Source organism: Cherax quadricarinatus, chromosome 51 (genome assembly GCF_038502225.1).
Source record: "Cherax quadricarinatus isolate ZL_2023a chromosome 51, ASM3850222v1, whole genome shotgun sequence".
Lineage (NCBI taxonomy): Eukaryota > Metazoa > Arthropoda > Malacostraca > Decapoda > Parastacidae > Cherax > Cherax quadricarinatus.
Window position 1 is genome coordinate 12,815,789 of NC_091342.1, and position 20,861 is coordinate 12,836,649.

Here is a 20,861-nt window from a genome sequence, read left to right on the forward strand (position 1 = left end):
GGGTTGGAAAGAGGGGGTAAAGGAGGTTTTGTGGGCGAGGGGCTTGGACTTCCAGCAAGCGTGCATGAGCATGTTAGATAGGAGTGAATGGAGACGAATGATACTTGGGACCTGACGATCTGTTGGAGTGTGAGCAGGGTAATATTTAGTGAAGGGATTCAGGGAAACCGGTTATTTTCATATAGTCGGACTTGAGTCCTGGAAATGGGAAGTACAATGCCTGCACTTTAAAGGAGTGGTTTGGGATATTGGCAGTTTGGAGGGATATGTTGTGTATCTTTATACGTATATGCTTCTAAACTGTTGTATTCTGAGCACCTCTGCAAAAGCAGTGATAATGTGTGAGTGTGGTGAAAGTGTTGAATGATGATGAAAGTATTTTCTTTTTGGGGATTTTCTTTCTTTTTTGGGTCACCCTGCCTCGGTGGGAGACGACCGACTTGTTGAAAAAAAAAAAATATATATATATATATAGTGGACCCCCGCATAACGATCACCTCCAAATGCGACCTATTATGTAAGTGTATTTATGTGAGTGCGTTTGTACGTGTATGTTTGGGGGTCTGAAATGGACTAATCTACTTCACAATATTCCTTATGGGAAAAAATTCGGTCAGTACTGGCACCTGAACATACTACTGGAATGAAAAAAGTTCGTTAACCGGGGGTCCACTGTATATATATATATATATATATATATATATATTATATATATATATATATATATGTATGTATATATGTATATATATATGTATGTATATATATATGTATGTATATATATATGTAATATATGTATATATATATGTATATATATATGTATGTATATATATATGTATATATATATGTATATATACATATATATATACAGTGGACCCCCGGTTAACGAACTTTTTTCATTCCAGTAGTATGTTCAGGTGCCAGTACTGACCGAATTTTTTCCCATAAGGAATATTGTGAAGTAGATTAGTCCATTTCAGACCCCCAAACATACACGTACAAACGCACTTACATAAATACACTTACATAATTGGTCGCATTTGGAGGTGATCGTTAAGCGGGGGTCCACTGTATATATATATATTATATATATATACAGTGGACCCCCGGTTAACGATATTTTTTCACTCCAGAAGTATGTTCAGGTGCCAGTACTGACCGAATTTGTTCCCATAAGAAATATTGTGAAGTAGATTAGTCCATTTCAGACCCCCAAACATACACGTACAAACGCACTTACATAAATACACTGACATAATTGGTCGCATTCGGAGGTAATCGTTATGCGGGGGTCCACTGTATATTATTTTATTATTATTATCACACTCTCCGATTCCCACCAAGGCAGGGTGGCCCGAAAAAGAAAAACTTTCACCATCATTCACTCCATCACTGTCTTGCCAGAAGGGTGCTTTACACTACAGTTTTTAAACTGTAACATTAACACCCCTCCTTCAGAGTGCAGGCACTGTACTTCCCATCTCCAGGACTCAAGTCCGGCCTGCCGGTTTCCCTGAATCCCTTCATAAATGTTACTTTGCTCACACTCCAACAGCACGTCAAGTATTAAAAACCATTTGTCTCCATTCACTCCTATCAAACACACTCACGCATGCCTGCTGGAAGTCCAAGCCCCTCGCACACAAAACCTCCTTTACCCCCTCCCTCCAACCTTTCCTAGGCCGACCCCTACCCAGCCTTCCTTCCACTACAGACTGATACACTCTTGAAGTCATTCTGTTTCGCTCCATTCTCTCTACATGTCCGAACCACCTCAACAACCCTTCCTCAGCCCTCTGGACAACAGTTTTGGTAATCCCGCACCTCCTCCTAACTTATAATATATATATATATATATATATATATATATATATATATATATATATATATATATATATATATATATATATATATATATATATATATATATATATATTTTTATTTTTATTTTATTATCACACTGGCCGATTCCCACCAAGGCAGGGTGGCCCGAAAAAGAAAAACTTTCACTATCATTCACTCCATCACTTGTAGACAGCCTGTACTGTCAGAACACACAGCCTAGCCGCCTGCTCTGACTAGTTCATATTTCGCGGCATTTAGGTGCTGCCCTCTGTAGGCTCACCCAGGTCAGTGGGAGGCTCAGCCCAACTGCTCTCACTCCTAGGCCGACCGACTTGAGAGACACAAGTGCTTCCCCTCCACGGACTGGCTCGCGGTCACTCCCTCACACTGCCCGTTGTGTACTCACTCCTATCCAATTAAAGCCAAACTAGTCCACGGCCGTATCATTGCTACCTACGCTACCTTCATCGGCACCAAACCGCTGTTCAACAGCAAGAACAGCAATAACAGTGGTGACAGCGGAGTCAATGGCATTGTGAGCCTCTTCAGGGTGGAGGGGTCAACACCATCAGTCGACGCCAGTCAACATCATCCGTCGTCATCCAATGCACCTGCTGGCCTAAAGAGTTATCTGTTACTCCCAGTGTCTTGACGGGACCTGAGATAGATCTTCGTCCTAGATTTTTCCCACAAAATCTGGACATAGGCGTCACGGCATCATCTCCAGCCTTAGCAGTCACGTGTTCACCTATCACCCTCTCTACAGCCCTTCAACACTCTCCAGCACCATTCTCCTGCCTCCTACAGCATCCCTACGCCCTTCTCAGCTACAAGAAGTAGAGGTGAGGTCGTTTAGTGTGTTGGCTTCGTGTGGCTCCACGCATGACCACGAGGCAGCTCTGGGGTTGGTTGATACCCTAGGCAGCGTGTAAACGCACCAGCCTCCTCTACAGCCTTCTCTGCTACGCAGCGACGTCCATCTCGCCGTCCATGTGTGTGTTCTTCCCAGTTTCCTCCAAGAAGTTCTACCTGGCTTAACCACGTGGGAACCCAGTTGGCTTAGCCCCTAAGCCAGCTCAGTTCAGCCCCCACGCTGTCTACAGCAGCTTGTGACTCATCATTGTGTCTACAACTACTCAGCATCTACGTATCTCCAGCCAGTGCAGTTTTTTTTGTGTTGTCCAGTTAAATTTTTTTTCTTTCCCTTGCTGTTACATTCCCAGTTCATCACCAGTCTCTTCGGAGGTGTGGGTTCGAATCCCACCGCTGTCACCACTGTTATTGCTGTTCTTGCTGTTGAACAGCGGTTTGGTGCCGATGAAGGTAGCGTAGGTAGCAATGATACGGCCGTGGACTAGTTTGGCTTTAATTGGATAGGAGTGAGTACACAACGGGCAGTGTGAGGGAGTGACCGCGAGCCAGTCCGTGGAGGAGAAGCACTTGTGTCTCTCAAGTCGGTCGGCCTAGGAGTGAGAGCAGTTGGGCTGAGCCTCCCACTGACCTGGGTGAGCCTACAGAGGGCAGCACCTAATGCTGCGGAAGAATACCTCACTTGTCGACCTTGTCAGATTCCCTCTCCCGGTGAGAGTGGAGGGTGAAGCCCCAGCTGACTTCCTTGTGAGTGCAGTTCTCCCAGGCGAGTCTGCTGCTGTCTCTTCCAACACCCGGCCAGTGCAGGAAGATGATCTAGCTTTGACAAACTATCCTGAAGAGGTCCCAAAACTTCTCCAGGTTCTCAATCGTGCACGTTCTGCAGTCGCACTAGATGGTGAGTCAATGGGTTTGACCCCACTGATCTCTCACCGTATTCCACTTGACAAAGGTACTAAACCCATTTACGTACCTGCGTATTGCCTGCCACATGCGCAAAGAGTCTTTGCCGAAGAACTCATTACGCGGATGCTCCGTGATGGAGTTATTGAGGAGTCCACTTCCCCATGGAATGCTCCCCTTATTCTGGTCCCCAAGAAGGACGGAACCTGACGCCCTGTTATCGATTACAGGAAACTGAATGCATGTACGATCCCAGACCGCTTTCCGTTGCCAGTTCTGAACGACCTGTTGCAGAACATCGGCGATAATAAGGTCTTTTCAACTCTTGATCTTCTTCAAGGGTTCTGGCAGATCCCCCTTGATGATGAGAGCAGAGAGTTGACAGCTTTCTCTACGCCAACTGGTCATTACCAGTTCAGGAGGATGCCCTTCGGCTTGCGCGGAAGCCCAATCACGTTTAGTCGTTTGATGACAACAATTTTCCGTACCCTCCTAGGTGGCACGCTCATGGTCTACCTGGATGATCTCATAGTCATGTCGCAAGATGTCCCGTCACATCTTGAGAAATTTGACAGGGTATTGGACAGGCTAGCTCAGGCAAACCTTAAGGTAAAGCTCTCCAAATGTCATTTCCTCCGGAAGGAAATAAAATTTCTGGGTCACGTAGTGACTCAGAATGGCATAAAGACGGACGAGTCTAAAATCTCGGCCGTGCAGAAATTCCCCAGACCCATGACGGCGGATGCAGTCCGGTCCTTCATAGGCCTGGCGGGTTTCTACCGCACCTTTATCGCAGGTTTCTCCACCACTGCTGCACCCTTGACACGCTTACTCAAGAAGGATGCCCCTTTTGAGTGGACGTGTGATCAGGAACGAGCTTTTGTCATTCTTAAGAACAAGTTAACATCAGCCCCAACCCTTAGATTCCCTGATTTCACCAAGGCATTTACCTTGACGACTGATGCCAGCAAAGTTGGCATCGGTGCAGTCTTGTCACAGGAATCTAATGGTAAGCAACAGCCTATTGCCTATGCTAGCCGTGTCCTTACTAAAGCGGAAGTCAATTATTCAGTGACAGAGCTAGAAGCTTTAGCCATTGTATGGGCCCTGAGTCATTTTCGGGATATCATCTATCATTATCCTATCAAGATTTACACAGATCATTTACCCTTATTGGCCCTTTTTGCGAATAAGAACCTCTCGGGAAAGCATGCTCGGTGGTCGCTCACGTTCAATGACTACAACCCTGAAATTTGCTATGTCCCAGGCAAGCAAAATGCTGTAGCTGATGCCCTGTCGAGGCATATAGCATTCGTGAGTGTCAGCAACTCGTTCTCTGTTGAGGATCTCGACAGAGCCCAACGACAGGACCCTGTGTGGTCTCCAGTCCTTCGTTTCCTGACCAAGGAGGACATTGACTTACAGGTCAAGTCTCCCATTCCACTGAAGGATTTAGTGGTCAACCAAGGAGTACTGTGCCGTGTTGCACAGCTGGTGGACCCCGGCAGAACCATATACCAACTGGTGATACCAGAGTCCATGATACCAGCTACTCTTAGGTTGATCCACGATGTCCCAGGTGTAGCGCACCCAGGAAAGGACCGCAGTATCAAACAGGCACGAATGAAATATTTCTGGCCTAAGATGGCAGCGGACATTGCCAAGCATGTACACCAGTGTGTTGTTTGCCTACAGCACAAGGGTACCATTACAGGTCCTAACCCCATTCTAAAGTATCCCATTACAAAGGAGCCCTGGGAAAGAACTTCTGTCGACCTGTTGACGAACTTCTCGACCTCGGAGAAGGGAAATAAGCACCTGCTTGTAATGGTAGATAACTTGACGCGGTACAGGTACAGTGAATTAGTACCCATTCCTGATAAAACCGCCGAAACGGTCGCTAGTGCTTTCCGTGAGCATGTTGTCCTTCGTCATACTTGCCCATGTGTCCTTCTGTCAGACAATGGGTCTGAGTTTATAAATGGCATAATGCAGGATCCTTGCTCCAGATTCAACATTCACCAAGCGCCAGTAGCTCCACGCCACCCTGCGAGTAATGGTCTTGCTGAACGTACAAATCGCAAAGTCCTGGAGGTGCTCAGAGTAACTGTTAACCCAAGTTGTACTACATGGGATGAGGCTATCCCAGATGTTCAGTGTACATTAAATTCCTCCCTCAACAGCTCGATCGGTGAGACACCTCATTTTGCTTTGTATGGCTATGACAAGCACTTACCATATGAAATTCTGTTTGCTCCACCTAGACCTACTTACGACACTGATAACCCCAGTGTAGTAAAGATGAGGACAACGCAGCTTGTCTTCCAGCGGGTACAAGAGAACCTTATGAAAGCTACTGATAGGTTCACGTCTGAGCGCAATGCCCGCACCAAGGAAAGCAAAGTGGAACCAGGTTGCAAAGTTATGTTGCTCAACCCAGTGCAGACCCCAAGTATGCACAAACTTGTCCCAAAGTTTGTGGGTCCTTACCGTGTCCTACGACAGCTCTGTGGCAATAAGTTCGAGGTGAGGGAGATAGGTACGGGAACTATCAAGGAAACCCACCTTCATCACATGAAGTATGTGGACCATATGCAGGCTGAAGCAGAGCTGGAGGCGCGTGCGTTGCAACGCCACAATCAGACTAATGCTAGGGACAACCCGTCTATCCCTTCTCCCACTACTACTGGTATGGAAGACGGCCCAGTAAGGCTCCATACTTATGGCCTGCGACCCAGAACAACAGTACATTTCTGTGACATTGATGTACCTACTGACTTGTCCAACTCCTATGCTAGTTATGCTAATTGTTTGCTTGCAGAAATGGGTATAAATGCACACACATTGTATAGCTAATCGATAATGGAGTCAGGGTGGACAACATCATGTAATTATGTAAATACTTTTAGAAGGGTACCCAGAATGTAATAAATTCCATGGATGTAGTATTATTGTAGGTATGTGCACCCAGTGTTTTTATATAAAAAAAAAAAGAGCCTGTATTACGGTCAGGGCAGTGCTGCCCTCTGAGTCACATGTCACACCTTAGGAAATGCTACTGTCAGTCATTGTTTGCAGATGTGAGGGTGCAACAACGTTAGTAGACGAGTGGTCAACTGATGTTCAGCCCTGCGGACAACCTGTATATACAAGATTTTAGTTCCAGTGCTGACGTCTCCGGACACTCTCCCCAATGAATCAGCACCGGCAAACCAGTTTTCTCTTCCCCTGGATGGAAGAGTTTTTTTTTGCCTGTTGCATTTTTATGTCCCTTTTGATTTACAAGTGAGCGAAAGCCAGTCCCTTTCTGGGGTAGCTAGTGTAAGTAATTCCTTTATACCTGCGGGCTCACCAGTATTGTCGCATCGGGACGACGCGAGGTGCGTGGCCGAGCAAATGTAGACAGCCTGTACTGTCAGAACACACGGCCTAGCCGCCTGCTCTGACTAGTTCATATTTCGCTGCATTTAGGTGCTGCCCTCTGTAGGCTCACCCAGGTCAGTGGGAGGCTCAGCCCAACTGCTCTCACTCCTAGGCCGACCGACTTGAGAGACACAAGTGCTTCCCCTCCACGGACTGGCTCGCGGTCACTCCCTCACACTGCCCATTGTGTACTCACTCCTATCCAATTAAAGCCAAACTAGTCCACGGCCGTATCATTGCTACCTACGCTACCTTCATCGGCACCAAACCGCTGTTAAACAGCAAGAACAGCAATAACACACTGTCTTGCCAGAAGGGTGCTTTACACTACAGTTTTTAAACTGCAACATTAACACCCCTCCTTCAGAGTGCAGGCACTGTACTTCCCATCTCCAGGACTCAAGTCCGGCCTGCCGGTTTCCCTGAACCCCTTCATAAATGTTACTTTGCTCACACTCCAACAGCACGTCAAGTATTAAAAACCATTTGTCTCCATTCACTCCTATCAAACACGCTCACGCATGCCTGCTGGAAGTCCAAGCCCCTTGCACACAAAACCTCCTTTACCCCCTCCCTCCAACCTTTCCTAGGCCGACCCCTACCCCGCCTTCCTTCCACTACAGACTGATACACTCTTGAAGTTATTCTGTTTCGCTCCATTCTCTCCACATGTCTGAACCACCTCAACAACCCTTCCTCAGCCCTCTGGACAACAGTTTTGGTAATCCCGCACCTCCTCCTAACTTCCAAACTACGAATTCTCTGCATTATATTCACACCACACATTGCTCTCAGACATGACATCTCCACTGCCTCCAGCCTTCTCCTCGCTGCAACATTCATCACCCATGCTTCACACCCATATAAGAGCGTTGGTAAAACTATACTCTCATACATTCCCCTCTTTGCCTCCAAGGACAAAGTTCTTTGTCTCCACAGACTCCTAAGTGCACCACTCACCCTTTTCCCCTCATCAATTCTATGATTCACCTCATCTTTCATAGACCCATCCGCTGACACGTCCACTCCCAAATATCTGAATACATTCACCTCCTCCATACTCTCTCCCTCCAATCTGATATCCAATCTTTCATCACCTAATCTTTTTATCCTCATAACATTACTCTTTCCTGTATTCACTTTCAATTTTCTTCTTTTGCACACCCTACCAAATTCATCCACCAATCTCTGCAACTTCTCTTCAGAATCTCCCAAGAGCACAGTGTCATCAGCAAAGAGCAACTGTGACAACTCCCACTTTGTGTGTGATTCTTTATCTTTTAACTCCACGCCTCTTGCCAAGACCCTCGCATTTACTTCTCTTACAACCCCATCTATAAATATATTAAACAACCACGGTGACATCACACATCCTTGTCTAAGGCCTACTTTTACTGGGAAATAATTTCCCTCTTTCCTACATACTCTAACTTGAGCCTCACTATCCTCGTAAAAACTCTTCACTGCTTTCAGTAACCTACCTCCTACACCATACACCTGCAACATCTGCCACATTGCCCCCCTATCCACCCTGTCATATGCCTTTTCCAAATCCATAAATGCCACAAAGACCTCTTTAGCCTTATCTAAATACTGTTCACTTATATGTTTCACTGTAAACACCTGGTCCACACACCCCCTACCTTTCCTAAAGCCTCCTTGTTCATCTGCTATCCTATTCTCCGTCTTACTCTTAATTCTTTCAATAATAACTCTACCATACACTTTGCCAGGTATACTCAACAGACTTATCCCCCTACAATTTTTGCACTCTCTTTTATCCCCTTTGCCTTTATACAAAGGAACTATGCATGCTCTCTGCCAATCCCTAGGTACCTTACCCTCTTCCATACATTTATTAAATAATTGCACCAACCACTCCAAAACTATATCCCCACCTGCTTTTAACATTTCTATCTTTATCCCATCAATCCCGGCTGCCTTACCCCCTTTCATTTTACCTACTGCCTCACGAACTTCCCCCACACTCACAACTGGCTCTTCCTCACTCCTACAAGATGTTGTTCCTCCTTGCCCTATACACGAAATCACAGCTTCCCTATCTTCATCAACATTTAACAATTCCTCAAAATATTCCCTCCATCTTCCCAATACCTCTAACTCTCCATTTAATAACTCTCCTCTCCTATTTTTAACTGAAAAATCCATTTGTTCTCTAGGCTTTCTTAACTTGTTAATCTCACTCCAAAACTTTTTCTTATTTTCAACAAAATTTGTTGATAACATCTCACCCACTCTCTCATTTGCTCTCTTTTTACATTGCTTCACCACTCTCTTAACCTCTCTCTTTTTCTCCATATACTCTTCCCTCCTTGCATCACTTCTACTTTGTAAAAACTTCTCATATGCTAACTTTTTCTCCCTTACTACTCTCTTTACATCATCATTCCACCAATCGCTCCTCTTCCCTCCCGCACCCACTTTCCTGTAACCACAAACTTCTGCTGAACACTCTAACACTACATTTTTAAACCTACCCCATACCTCTTCGACTCCATTGCCTATGCTCTCATTAGCCCATCTATCCTCCAATAGCTGTTTATATCTTACCCTAACTGCCTCCTCTTTTAGTTTATAAACCTTCACCTCTCTCTTCCCTGATGCTTCTATTCTCCTTGTATCCCATCTACCTTTTACTCTCAGTGTAGCTACAACTAGAAAGTGATCTGATATATCTGTGGCCCCTCTATAAACATGTACATCCTGAAGTCTACTCAACAGTCTTTTATCTACCAATACATAATCCAACAAACTACTGTCATTTCGCCCTACATCATATCTTGTATACTTATTTATCCTCTTTTTCTTAAAATATGTATTACCTATAACTAAACCCCTTTCTATACAAAGTTCAATCAAAGGGCTCCCATTATCATTTACACCTGGCACCCCAAACTTACCTACCACACCCTCTCTAAAAGTTTCTCCTACTTTAGCATTCAGGTCCCCTACCACAATTACTCTCTCACTTGGTTCAAAGGCTCCTATACATTCACTTAACATATATATATATATATATATATATATATATATATATATATATATATATATAAATATATATATATATATATATATATATTTTATCACACTGGCCGATTCCCACCAAGGCAGGGTGGCCCGAAAAAGAAAAACTTTCACCATCATTCACTCCATCACTGTCTTGCCAGAAGGGTGCTTTACACTACAGTAATATAATATATATATAAATATATATATATATATATATATACAGTGGACCCCCGTTTAACGATATTTTTTCATTCCAGAAGTATGTTCAGGTGCCAGTACTGACCGAATTTGTTCCCATAAGGAATATTTTGAAGTAGATTAGTCCATTTCAGACCCCCAAACATACACGTACAAATGCACTTACATAAATACACTTACATAATTGGTCGCATTGGGAGGTGATCGTTAAGCGGGGGTCCTGCCTCGGTGGGAGACGGCCGACTTGTTGAAAAAATATATATATATATATATATATATATATATATATATATATATATATATATATATATATATATATATATATATATATATATATATATAATATATATATATATATATATATATATATATATATATATATATATATATATAATACGTATATATATATATATAATACGTATATATATATATATATATATATATATATATATATATATATAATAAGTATATATATATATATAATACGTATATATATATATATATATATATATAATACGTATATATATATATATATATATATATATATATATATATATATATATATATATATATATATATATATATATATATATATATATATATATATATAATACGTATATATATATATATATATATATATATATATATATATATATATATATATATATATATATATAATACGTATATATATATATATATATATATATATATATATATATATATATATATATATATATATATATATATATATATATATATATAATACGTACATATATATATATATATATATATATATATATATATATATATATATATATATAATACGTATATATATATATATATATATATATATATATATATATATATATATATATATATATATATTATATATATATATATAATACGTATATATATATATATATATATATATATATATATATATATATATATATACGTATATATATATATATATATATATATATATATATATATATATATATATATATATATATATATATATATATATATATATATATTTTTTTTTTTTTTTTTTTTTCAGCAAGTCGGCCGTCTCCCACCAAGGCAGGGTGATCCAAAAAAAAAATTAAGAAAATCCCCAAAAAGAAAATACTTTCATCATCATTCAACACTTTCACCACACTCACACATTATCACTGCTTTTGCAGAGGTGCTCAGAATACAACAGTTTAGAAGCATATATGTATAGAGATACACAACATATCCCTCCAAACTGCCAATATCCCAAACCCCTCCTTTAAAGTGCAGGCATTGTACTTCCCATTTCCAGGACTCAAGTCCGACTATATGAAAATAACCGGTTTCCCTGAATCCCTTCACTAAATATTACCCTGCTCACACTCCAACAGATCGTCAGGTCCCAAGTATCATTTGTCTCCATTCACTCCTATCTAACACGCTCACGCACGCTTGCTGGAAGTCCAAGCCCCTCACCCACAAAACCTCCTTTACCCCCTCTTTCCAACCCTTTCGAGGACGACCCCTACCCCTCTTTCCTTCCCCTATAGATTTATATGCTTTCCATGTCATTCTACTTTGATCCATTCTCTCTAAATGACCAAACCACCTCAACAACCCCTCTTCTGCCCTCTGACTAATGCTTTTATTAACTCCACACCTTCTCCTAATTTCCACACTCCGAATTTTCTGCATAATATTTACACCACACATTGCCCTTAGACAGGACATCTCCACTGCCTCCAACCGTCTCCTCGCTGCTGCATTTACCACCCAAGCTTCACATCCATATAAGAGTGTTGGTACTACTATACTTTCATACATTCCCTTCTTTGCCTCCATAGATAACGTTTTTTGACTCCACATATACCTCAACGCACCACTCACCTTTTTTCCCTCATCAATTCTATGATTAACCTCATCCTTCATAAATCCATCCGCCGACACGTCAACTCCCAAGTATCTGAAAACATTCACTTCTTCCATACTCCTCCTCCCCAATTTGATATCCAATTTTTCTTTATCTAAATCATTTGATACCCTCATCACCTTACTCTTTTCTATGTTCACTTTCAACTTTCTACCTTTACACACATTCTCAAACTCATCCACTAACCTTTGTAATTTTTCTTTAGAATCTCCCATAAGCACAGTATCATCAGCAAAAAGTAACTGTGTCAATTCCCATTTTGAATTTGATTCCCCATAATTTAATCCCACCCCTCTCCCGAACACCCTAGCATTTACTTCTTTTACAACCCCATCTATAAATATATTAAACAACCATGGTGACATTACACATCCCTGTCTAAGACCTACTTTTACCGAGAAGTATTCTCCCTCTCTTCTACACACCCTAACCTGAGCCTCACTATCCTCATAAAAGCTCTTTACAGCATTTAGTAACTTACCACCTATTCCATATACTTGCAACATCTGCCACATTGCTCCTCTATCCACTCTATCATATGCCTTTTCTAAATCCATAAATGCAATAAAAACTTCCCTACCTTTATCTAAATACTGTTCACATATATGTTTCAATGTAAACACTTGATCTACACATCCCCTACCCACTCTGAAGCCTCCTTGCTCGTCCGCAATTCTACATTCTGTCTTACCTCTAATTCTTTCAATTATAACCCTACCGTATACTTTTCCTGGTATACTCAGTAAACTTATTCCTCTATAATTTTTACAATCTCTTTTGTCCCCTTTCCCTTTATATAAAGGGACTATACATGCTCTCCGCCAATCCCTAGGTACCTTCCCCTCTTTCATACATTTATTAAACAAAAGTACCAACCACTCCAACACTATATCCCCCCCTGCTTTTAACATTTCTGTCATGATCCCATCAGTTCCAGCTGCTTTACCCCCTTTCATTCTACGTAATGCCTCACGTACCTCCACCACACTTACATTCTGCTCTTCTTCACTCCTAAAAGATGGTATACCTCCCTGGCCAGTGCATGAAATTACCGCCTCCCTTTCTTCCTTAACATTTAAAAGTTCCTCAAAATATTCTCGCCATCTACCTAATACCTCCCTCTCCCCATCTACTAACTCCCCTACTCTGTTTTTAACTGACAAATCCGTACTTTCCCTAGGCTTTCTTAACTTGTTTAACTCACTCCAAAATTTTTTCTTATTTTCATAAAAATTTCTTGACAGTGCCTCTCCCACTCTTTCATCTGCTCTCCTTTTGCACTCTCTCACCACTCTCTTCACCTTTCTTTTACTCTCCATATACTCTGCTCTTCTTATAACACTTCTGCTTTGTAAAAACCTCTCGTAAGCTACCTTTTTCTCTTTTATCACACCCTTTACTTCATCATTCCACCAATCACTCCTCTTTCCTCCTGCCCCCACCCTCCTATAACCACAAACTTCTGCCCCACATTCTAATACTGCATTTTTAAAACTATTCCAACCCTCTTCAACCCCCCCACTACTCATCTCTGCACTAGCCCACCTTTCTGCCAATAGTCGCTTATATATATATATATATATATATATATATATATATAATATATATATATATATATATATATAATATATATATATAATATATATATATAATATATATAATATATATATATATATATATACAGGAAGGCCCCGCTTTACGGCGTTTCACTTTACGGCGTTCCGCTAATACGGTCATTTCAAATTATGACCAAAACTCGCTATACGGCTCCCCCCACCTGACTTTCTAATACGGTCACCGCGCCCCACCTTGTTTGTTTACATTCTTCGTGAGCTCAGTAAGCACTAAGTCTCTCCATTTTGTCTGGAAACTCCAAAATTTCAAATGTTTTTAAAAGTTATTTCATATTTTATATATACTCTGATAATTATACTTATGTATACCTGTACTTAAATAAACTTACATACTGTGCTGGCTGGCATGCAGGTACACATTAAAATCAGTAAGAGTGTCTTATGTCTCCAGATGTCATATTAGTAATGATAATAATAATCATCGTCTCATTTAAATGTCGTATATTACGTTAAATGCACATTTTCATTAATCCATCTATGATATTTTTTAAAAATTATATAATAAACACGATACATAACATAAAAAGATGTTAAATACACCCCACAATAGAATAAATAAACATAAATATGAGATGTGGTAGCAGACGACTTGCACAAGTGACGCCATATTAGAAATGCTAATAATAATAATAATAATCACAGAGTCTTATTAAATGTTGTATATTACGTTAATATACACATTTTCATTAATCCATCCATGATATTTTTTCAAAATTATATAATAAACACGATACATAACATAAAAAGATGATAAATACACCCTACAATAGAATAAATAAACATAAATATGAGATGTCGTAGCCAGATAACTTGTACAAGTAATGCCAAGAATAACATTTTCTCTAATCTAACATAAGAGAAAATGTGTTACTGGGGGTAACTGTAGAAAATTATTCCTTTCGTATGTATGTAAGTAAGTTTATTCAGGTATACACAAATACAGTTACATAGATTATCATACATAACAACATATGTGTAGAGAACCTAGGATAACCCAATAAAGTCAGAGTGACTTATTTCCATTGCCTTCACTCAGAGCATCATTTCTTCTCAAAATGATGTTACATGAGAATGGGAGTGTTCTTCTTTATTTATTCTACCGTATCAATGTAGAGACAACCTGTACACAATGTAACTTGTACACAAACCAGACGTGTACACTTCGTTTACAAAACTTACCCTCGCCTGGTTTGTTTACATAACTCTGCGCCTGTCCTCTCTCATGCACTCATTCTTTCTCTCTCTCATTTATTTGTTTTATCTCATTTACTTACTCCTGACCCTACATTAAGACTACAAATATTTTAAGGTAAGTAATGAGTGAACTGTATATACATTTTATCGCTCTGGGATGCTTAAATATCATGGAATATATGTGTGGGTGGGTTGGCCTGGTATGGTAGCCCGGCTGACTACCATACATACCACACTTGATTTTTTACAATAAATACTACTCATCTCACCCTATATTTTAAGGTAAGTAATGAGTGAACTGTATATACATTTTATCGCTCTGGGATGCTTAAATATCATAGAATTGTATGTGTGGGTGGGGTGGCCTGGTATGGTAGCCTGGCTGACTACCATACATACCACACTTGATTTCTTACAATAAATACTACTTGTCTCACCCTAGATTAAGACTATAAATATTTTAAGGTAAGTAATGAGTGCACTATGTGTGTATTGTACTTTTTATTGTTTTTTGATGCCTGGTTCTATTGCTAACTTAATATATGTTAGTGTAAACTTGTTATCTAGTGTTTGTATGCATTTGTAAGTGGAAAAAAAGGGTGTTCCACTTTACGGCGGTTTCCGCTTTACGGCGGTAGCCTGGAACCTAACCAGCCGTATAAGTGGGGCCTTCCTGTATATAATATACTATATATATTTTTTTTTTTCTTTCAACAAGTCGGTCGTCTCCCACTGAGGAAGGGTGACCCAAAAAAGAAAGAAAATCCCCAAAAGGAAAATACTTTCATCATCATTCAACACTTTCACCACACTCACACATTATCACTGCTTTTGCAGAGGTGCTCAGAATACAACAGCTTAGAAGCATATACGTATAAAGATACACAACATATCCCTCCAAGCTGCCAATATCCCAAACTCCTCCTTTAAAGTACAGGCATTGTACTTCCCATTTCCAGGACTCAAGTTCGACTATATGAAAATAACCGGTTTCCCTGAATCCCTTCACTAAATATTACCCTGCTCACACTCCAACAGATCGTCAGGTCCCAAGTATCATTCGTCTCCATTCACTCCTATCTAACACGCTCATGCATGCTTGCTGGAAGTCCAAGCAACTCGCCCACAAAACCTCCTTTACCCCCTCTTTCCAACCCTTTTGAGGACGACCCCTACCCCTCTTTCCTTCCCCTATAGATTTATATGCTTTCCATGTCGTTCTACTTTCATCCATTCTCTCTAAATGACCAAACCACCTCAACAACCCCTCTTCTGCCCTCTGACTAATGCTTTTATTAACTCCACACCTTCTCCTAATTTCCACACTCTGAATTTTCTGCATAATATTTACACCACACATTGCCCTTAGACAGGACATCTCCACTGCCTCCAACCGTTTCCTCGCTGCTGCATTTACCACCCAAGCTTCACATCCATATAAGAGTGTTGGTACTACTATACTTTCATACATTCCCTTCTTTGCCTCCATAGATAACGTTTTTTGACTCCACATATACATCAACGCACCACTCACCTTTTTTCCCTCATCAATTCTATGATTAACCTCATCCTTCATAAATCCATCTGCCGACACATCAACTCCCAAGTATCTGAAAACATTCACTTCTTCCATACTCCTCCTCCCCAATTTGATATCCAATTTTTCTTTATCTAAATCATTTGATACCCTCATCACCTTACTCTTTTCTAAGTTCACTTTCAACTTTCTACCTTTACACACATTCTCAAACTCATCCACTAACCTTTGCAATTTTTCTTTAGAATCTCCCATAAGCACAGTATCATCAGCAAAAAGTAACTGTGTCAATTCCCATTCTGAATTTGATTCCCCATAATTTAATCCCACCCCTCTCCCGAACACCCTAGCATTTACTTCTTTTTCAACCCCATCTATAAATATATTAAACAACCATGGTGACATTACACATCCCTGTCTAAGACCTACTTTTACCGGGAAGTATTCTCCCTCTCTTCTACATACCCTAACCTGAGCCTCACTATCCTCATAAAAGCTCTTTACAGCATTTAGTAACTTACCACCTATTCCATATACTTGCAACATCTGCCACATTGCTCCTCTATCCACTCTATCATATGCCTTTTCTAAATCCATAAATGCAATAAAAACTTCCCTACCTTTATCTAAATACTGTTCACATATATGCTTCAATGTAAACACTTGATCTACACATCCCCTACCCACTCTGAAGCCTCCTTGCTCATCCGCAATTCTACATTCTGTCTTACCTCTAATTCTTTCAATTATAACCCTACCGTATACTTTTCCTGGTATACTCAGTAAACTTATTCCTCTATAATTTTTACAATCTCTTTTGTCCCCTTTCCCTTTATATAAAGGGACTATACATGTTCTCTGCCAATCCCTAGGTACCTTCCCCTCTTTCATACATTTATTAAACAAAAGTACCAACCACTCCAACACTATATACAGTGGACCCCCGGTTAACGATATTTTTTCACTCAAGAAGTATGTTCAGGTGCCAGTACTGACCGAATTTGTTCCCATAAGAAATATTGTGAAGTAGATTAGTCCATTTCAGACCCCCAAACATACACATACAAATGCACTTACATAAATACACTTACATAATTGGTCGCATTCGGAGGTAATCGTTATGCGGGGGTCCACTGTATTGTCTAAGACTCATTCCCCAAAGATACTCAGCAACACTCACTAATCTAATTATGTCAAAACATATATAATATACACAAATAACCCGCACATAAGAGAGAGAAGCTTACAACGACGTTTCGGTCCGACTTGGACCATTGACAAAGTCACACTAACTGTTAGTGTGACTTTGTCAATGGTCCAAGTCAGACCGAAACGTCGTCGTAAGCTTCTCTCTTTTATGTGCGGGTTATTTGTGTATTGTTCCAGTCACGGTATTGTGCCTTTTTTTGTTATTTATATATAATATGCCAACAGATTAAATGAAACAAGGCAGCATAAAATATATTTGACATCTCTTTCTCAAATTCTAAGAACAAAGAAAAACCATAATAAGAAACATATAACACACACTGTAGATAATTCAGATTACGTAGCTATACAAGTAGTATGTCCTGTACAGCTTTCCAAAAATAAAATGAGATGTAACTTTTATACATGTATTATACGGTATGTTTTATAACTGCTATAACCCATTTATGTTTATCCTGGCAAATTAAATTTATAAACAAGTGATCCTACAAACTGTAAATGGGGAATACTCCTGTAGCAACTTCATCAATTAATTTCTTGCCATGGAAAATCTTCCAGATAAATTTGCAAAAATCAAAAGTGAATTCTGGATGGGAAATCATATAGACAGCCAAAACATCTAAAACTCATTAGAAGAAAGGTTATGGTTAAAAATGATATACTGTATACCCACTTTCATGGTGGCCATCTTGTATTTCTACTAATTTTGCAAAATACTGTATGAAGAACACATAAGGATAATAAATTTAAAAAAAAAACTCACTGAACTAACAATTCCAAATTCACTTCCTTGGCTGCTGGATTAATGTGTACATAGAGATATCTAGAACAATATTAAGTGGTGGTGCTATTGCTGTTTGTACCAAAGCACAGAACCACCAATGAGGAAAAGAGTAATCTTTTAGTTTCCCAATGCTAGTATTGCCAATATAGATTAAGGCTAACTATTAAGCATGACATTCATGATAACCTTTAAATTATTACCTGAACAAAGCATTAAAGCCAAGAAGCCACCAGTGCTGGTACCAGATATCCAGTCAAAGCACTCTTGAATGGGTTTCCCAAGCATCTCTTGGATGACAAACAGCATTTGTGTCATGACCAACCCTTTGATTCCTCCCCCATCCAGGCACAGTACTCTACCAGTGCGCTGCTGGCGACTCCGATTTGTTACTTGCCATCTGTTTAGATTACAATACAGTAGGACCACGATACTCGCATGTTTGGCACCCGTGAAACTTGACTATTCGTAGTATTTTCTTAATGTCCTGTAAATAAACTTAAGTTCTCTCAGGTCCTTTGTGGGTCCACAGCCATTGTGCCAGAGCCAAAATGTATATATGTATATAAAGGGGAACTATTTATTTCAGACATATAAAGAAATAATCATAAATATATAGGTATATTTCACTTTTTAAATGAACACATGGATAGTGGTGTTATTTGACTAACAGTAACTTTGGTATGTAACTTTTAAAGAAACCAAGGTTCTACTATAATCAAGCATTACTGCATCACAACAATAAAATGCAAATATTCTTTATTTCAAATAAATAATTAACTGAATATTTGGAAAAGTATAGTACAGTGGACCCTCGACATTCGATACTAATCCGTTCCTGAGAGCTATCGAATGTCGAAAATATCGAAAGTCGAATTAATTTTCCCCATAAGAAATAATAGAAATCAAATTAATCCGTGCAAGACACCCAAAAGTTTGAAAAAAAAAAATTTACCACATGAAATATTAAGTTTAATGCAATAGAATAATTACAATAACAACAATAACAATAGATTAATAACAATAGAGTAATTGACACTTACCTTTAATGAAGATCTGGTGATGATTGATGGGATGGGAGGAGGGGAGTGTGTGGATGGTGTTAGTGTTTAGAAGGGGAATCCCCTTCCATTAGGACTTGAGGTAGCAAGTCCTTTTCTGGGGTTACTTCCCTTCTTCTTTTAATGCCACTAGGACCAGCTTGAGAGTCACTGGACCTCTGTCGCACAACAAATCTGTCCATAGAGCTCTGTACCTCCCATTCCTTTACGATTTGTCTAAAATGGGCCACAACATTGTCATTGTAATAGTCACCAGCATGGCTTGCAATAGCTGTGTTAGGGTGATTTTCATCCATAAAGGTTTGCAGTTCAATGCACTGTGCACACATTTCCTTAATTTCTGAAGTAGGCACAATGGATTCCACAACTGGCATAGGCTTCTCAGGGTTAGCCCCAAACCCTTCAAAATCTTTCTTAATTTCCATACTAATTCTCCCCCTTTTTACCACAGGGTTGGCACTAGAAGCTTTCTTGGGGCCCATGGTGACTTATTTTGCAGAAACAAGCACCAAAAACAGTGATAATATGGATAATACGGAATGTACCGAATGTATCCTTAGATGCGCGCACACTGGCTGGCTTGTAAACACTGGCACACACGGGGCAGTTCAGGCCACACGTGGACACGTCTCGTACGAATCGTATCGAATGTCGGGTTTTCCATCGAATGTCGGGGGTCCACTGTACTGCAAACCCTCTAGTTAACAGACTAAAAGGGAGGAAAGAAGAAGTACATTATTGTCAACTGTCCGCAGATTCCGATTTGTGAAATTAACCTTTTGTAACTGGGTCCAATGTACTAGTACACCAATTATGACTGTCTGACATACTTGTACAAACAATTTTTCCTGTCTTCAAATATGCCGCCTGCCAATATTTTTTACCTCAGCACAACTCTTTGGGTTTTCTACAACCTCTCAATTTCTTTGAAAAAATCTAAAGCCAGGCAGGCACTCTATACTAATATTATAGTGCATATTTTACAGTAAGTTTACTTATGTTTTCGTGGAACCGAGATGAGATGTAAACTGCCGTCATCAATAGTGGTGATTCAGAATAACATTTACTCTGAGTCAGAAGAGCTGTAAAGCTCTACTAGTGAAACTGTAAATGGCTGAGAAGACACAGATACTGTATAAGACGATGTTTTTTAATACCATATTCCTCACCCTGCTTCGGTGGGATACAGCCAGTTCATTATAAAAAAAAAAAAAATCCCCAAAAACCCATGTCACTAAGACCCCAGATTCAA

General features: G+C 39.8%; 1 protein-coding gene across 5 annotated transcripts in view; it reads right to left on the reverse strand.

Annotated features, from left to right (window-relative positions):
• The window catches only part of LOC128694644 (85/88 kDa calcium-independent phospholipase A2), a 133,122-nt gene that overhangs the window by 42,676 nt on the left and 69,585 nt on the right, over positions 1–20,861 (reverse strand). For all 5 annotated transcript variants that reach the window (XM_070095866.1, XM_070095865.1, XM_070095863.1 and 2 more), the window contains one exon: positions 18,752–18,948. In XM_070095866.1, the coding sequence (XP_069951967.1) occupies positions 18,752–18,948 (197 nt within the window). The remainder of the gene's footprint in view (positions 1–18,751; positions 18,949–20,861) is intronic.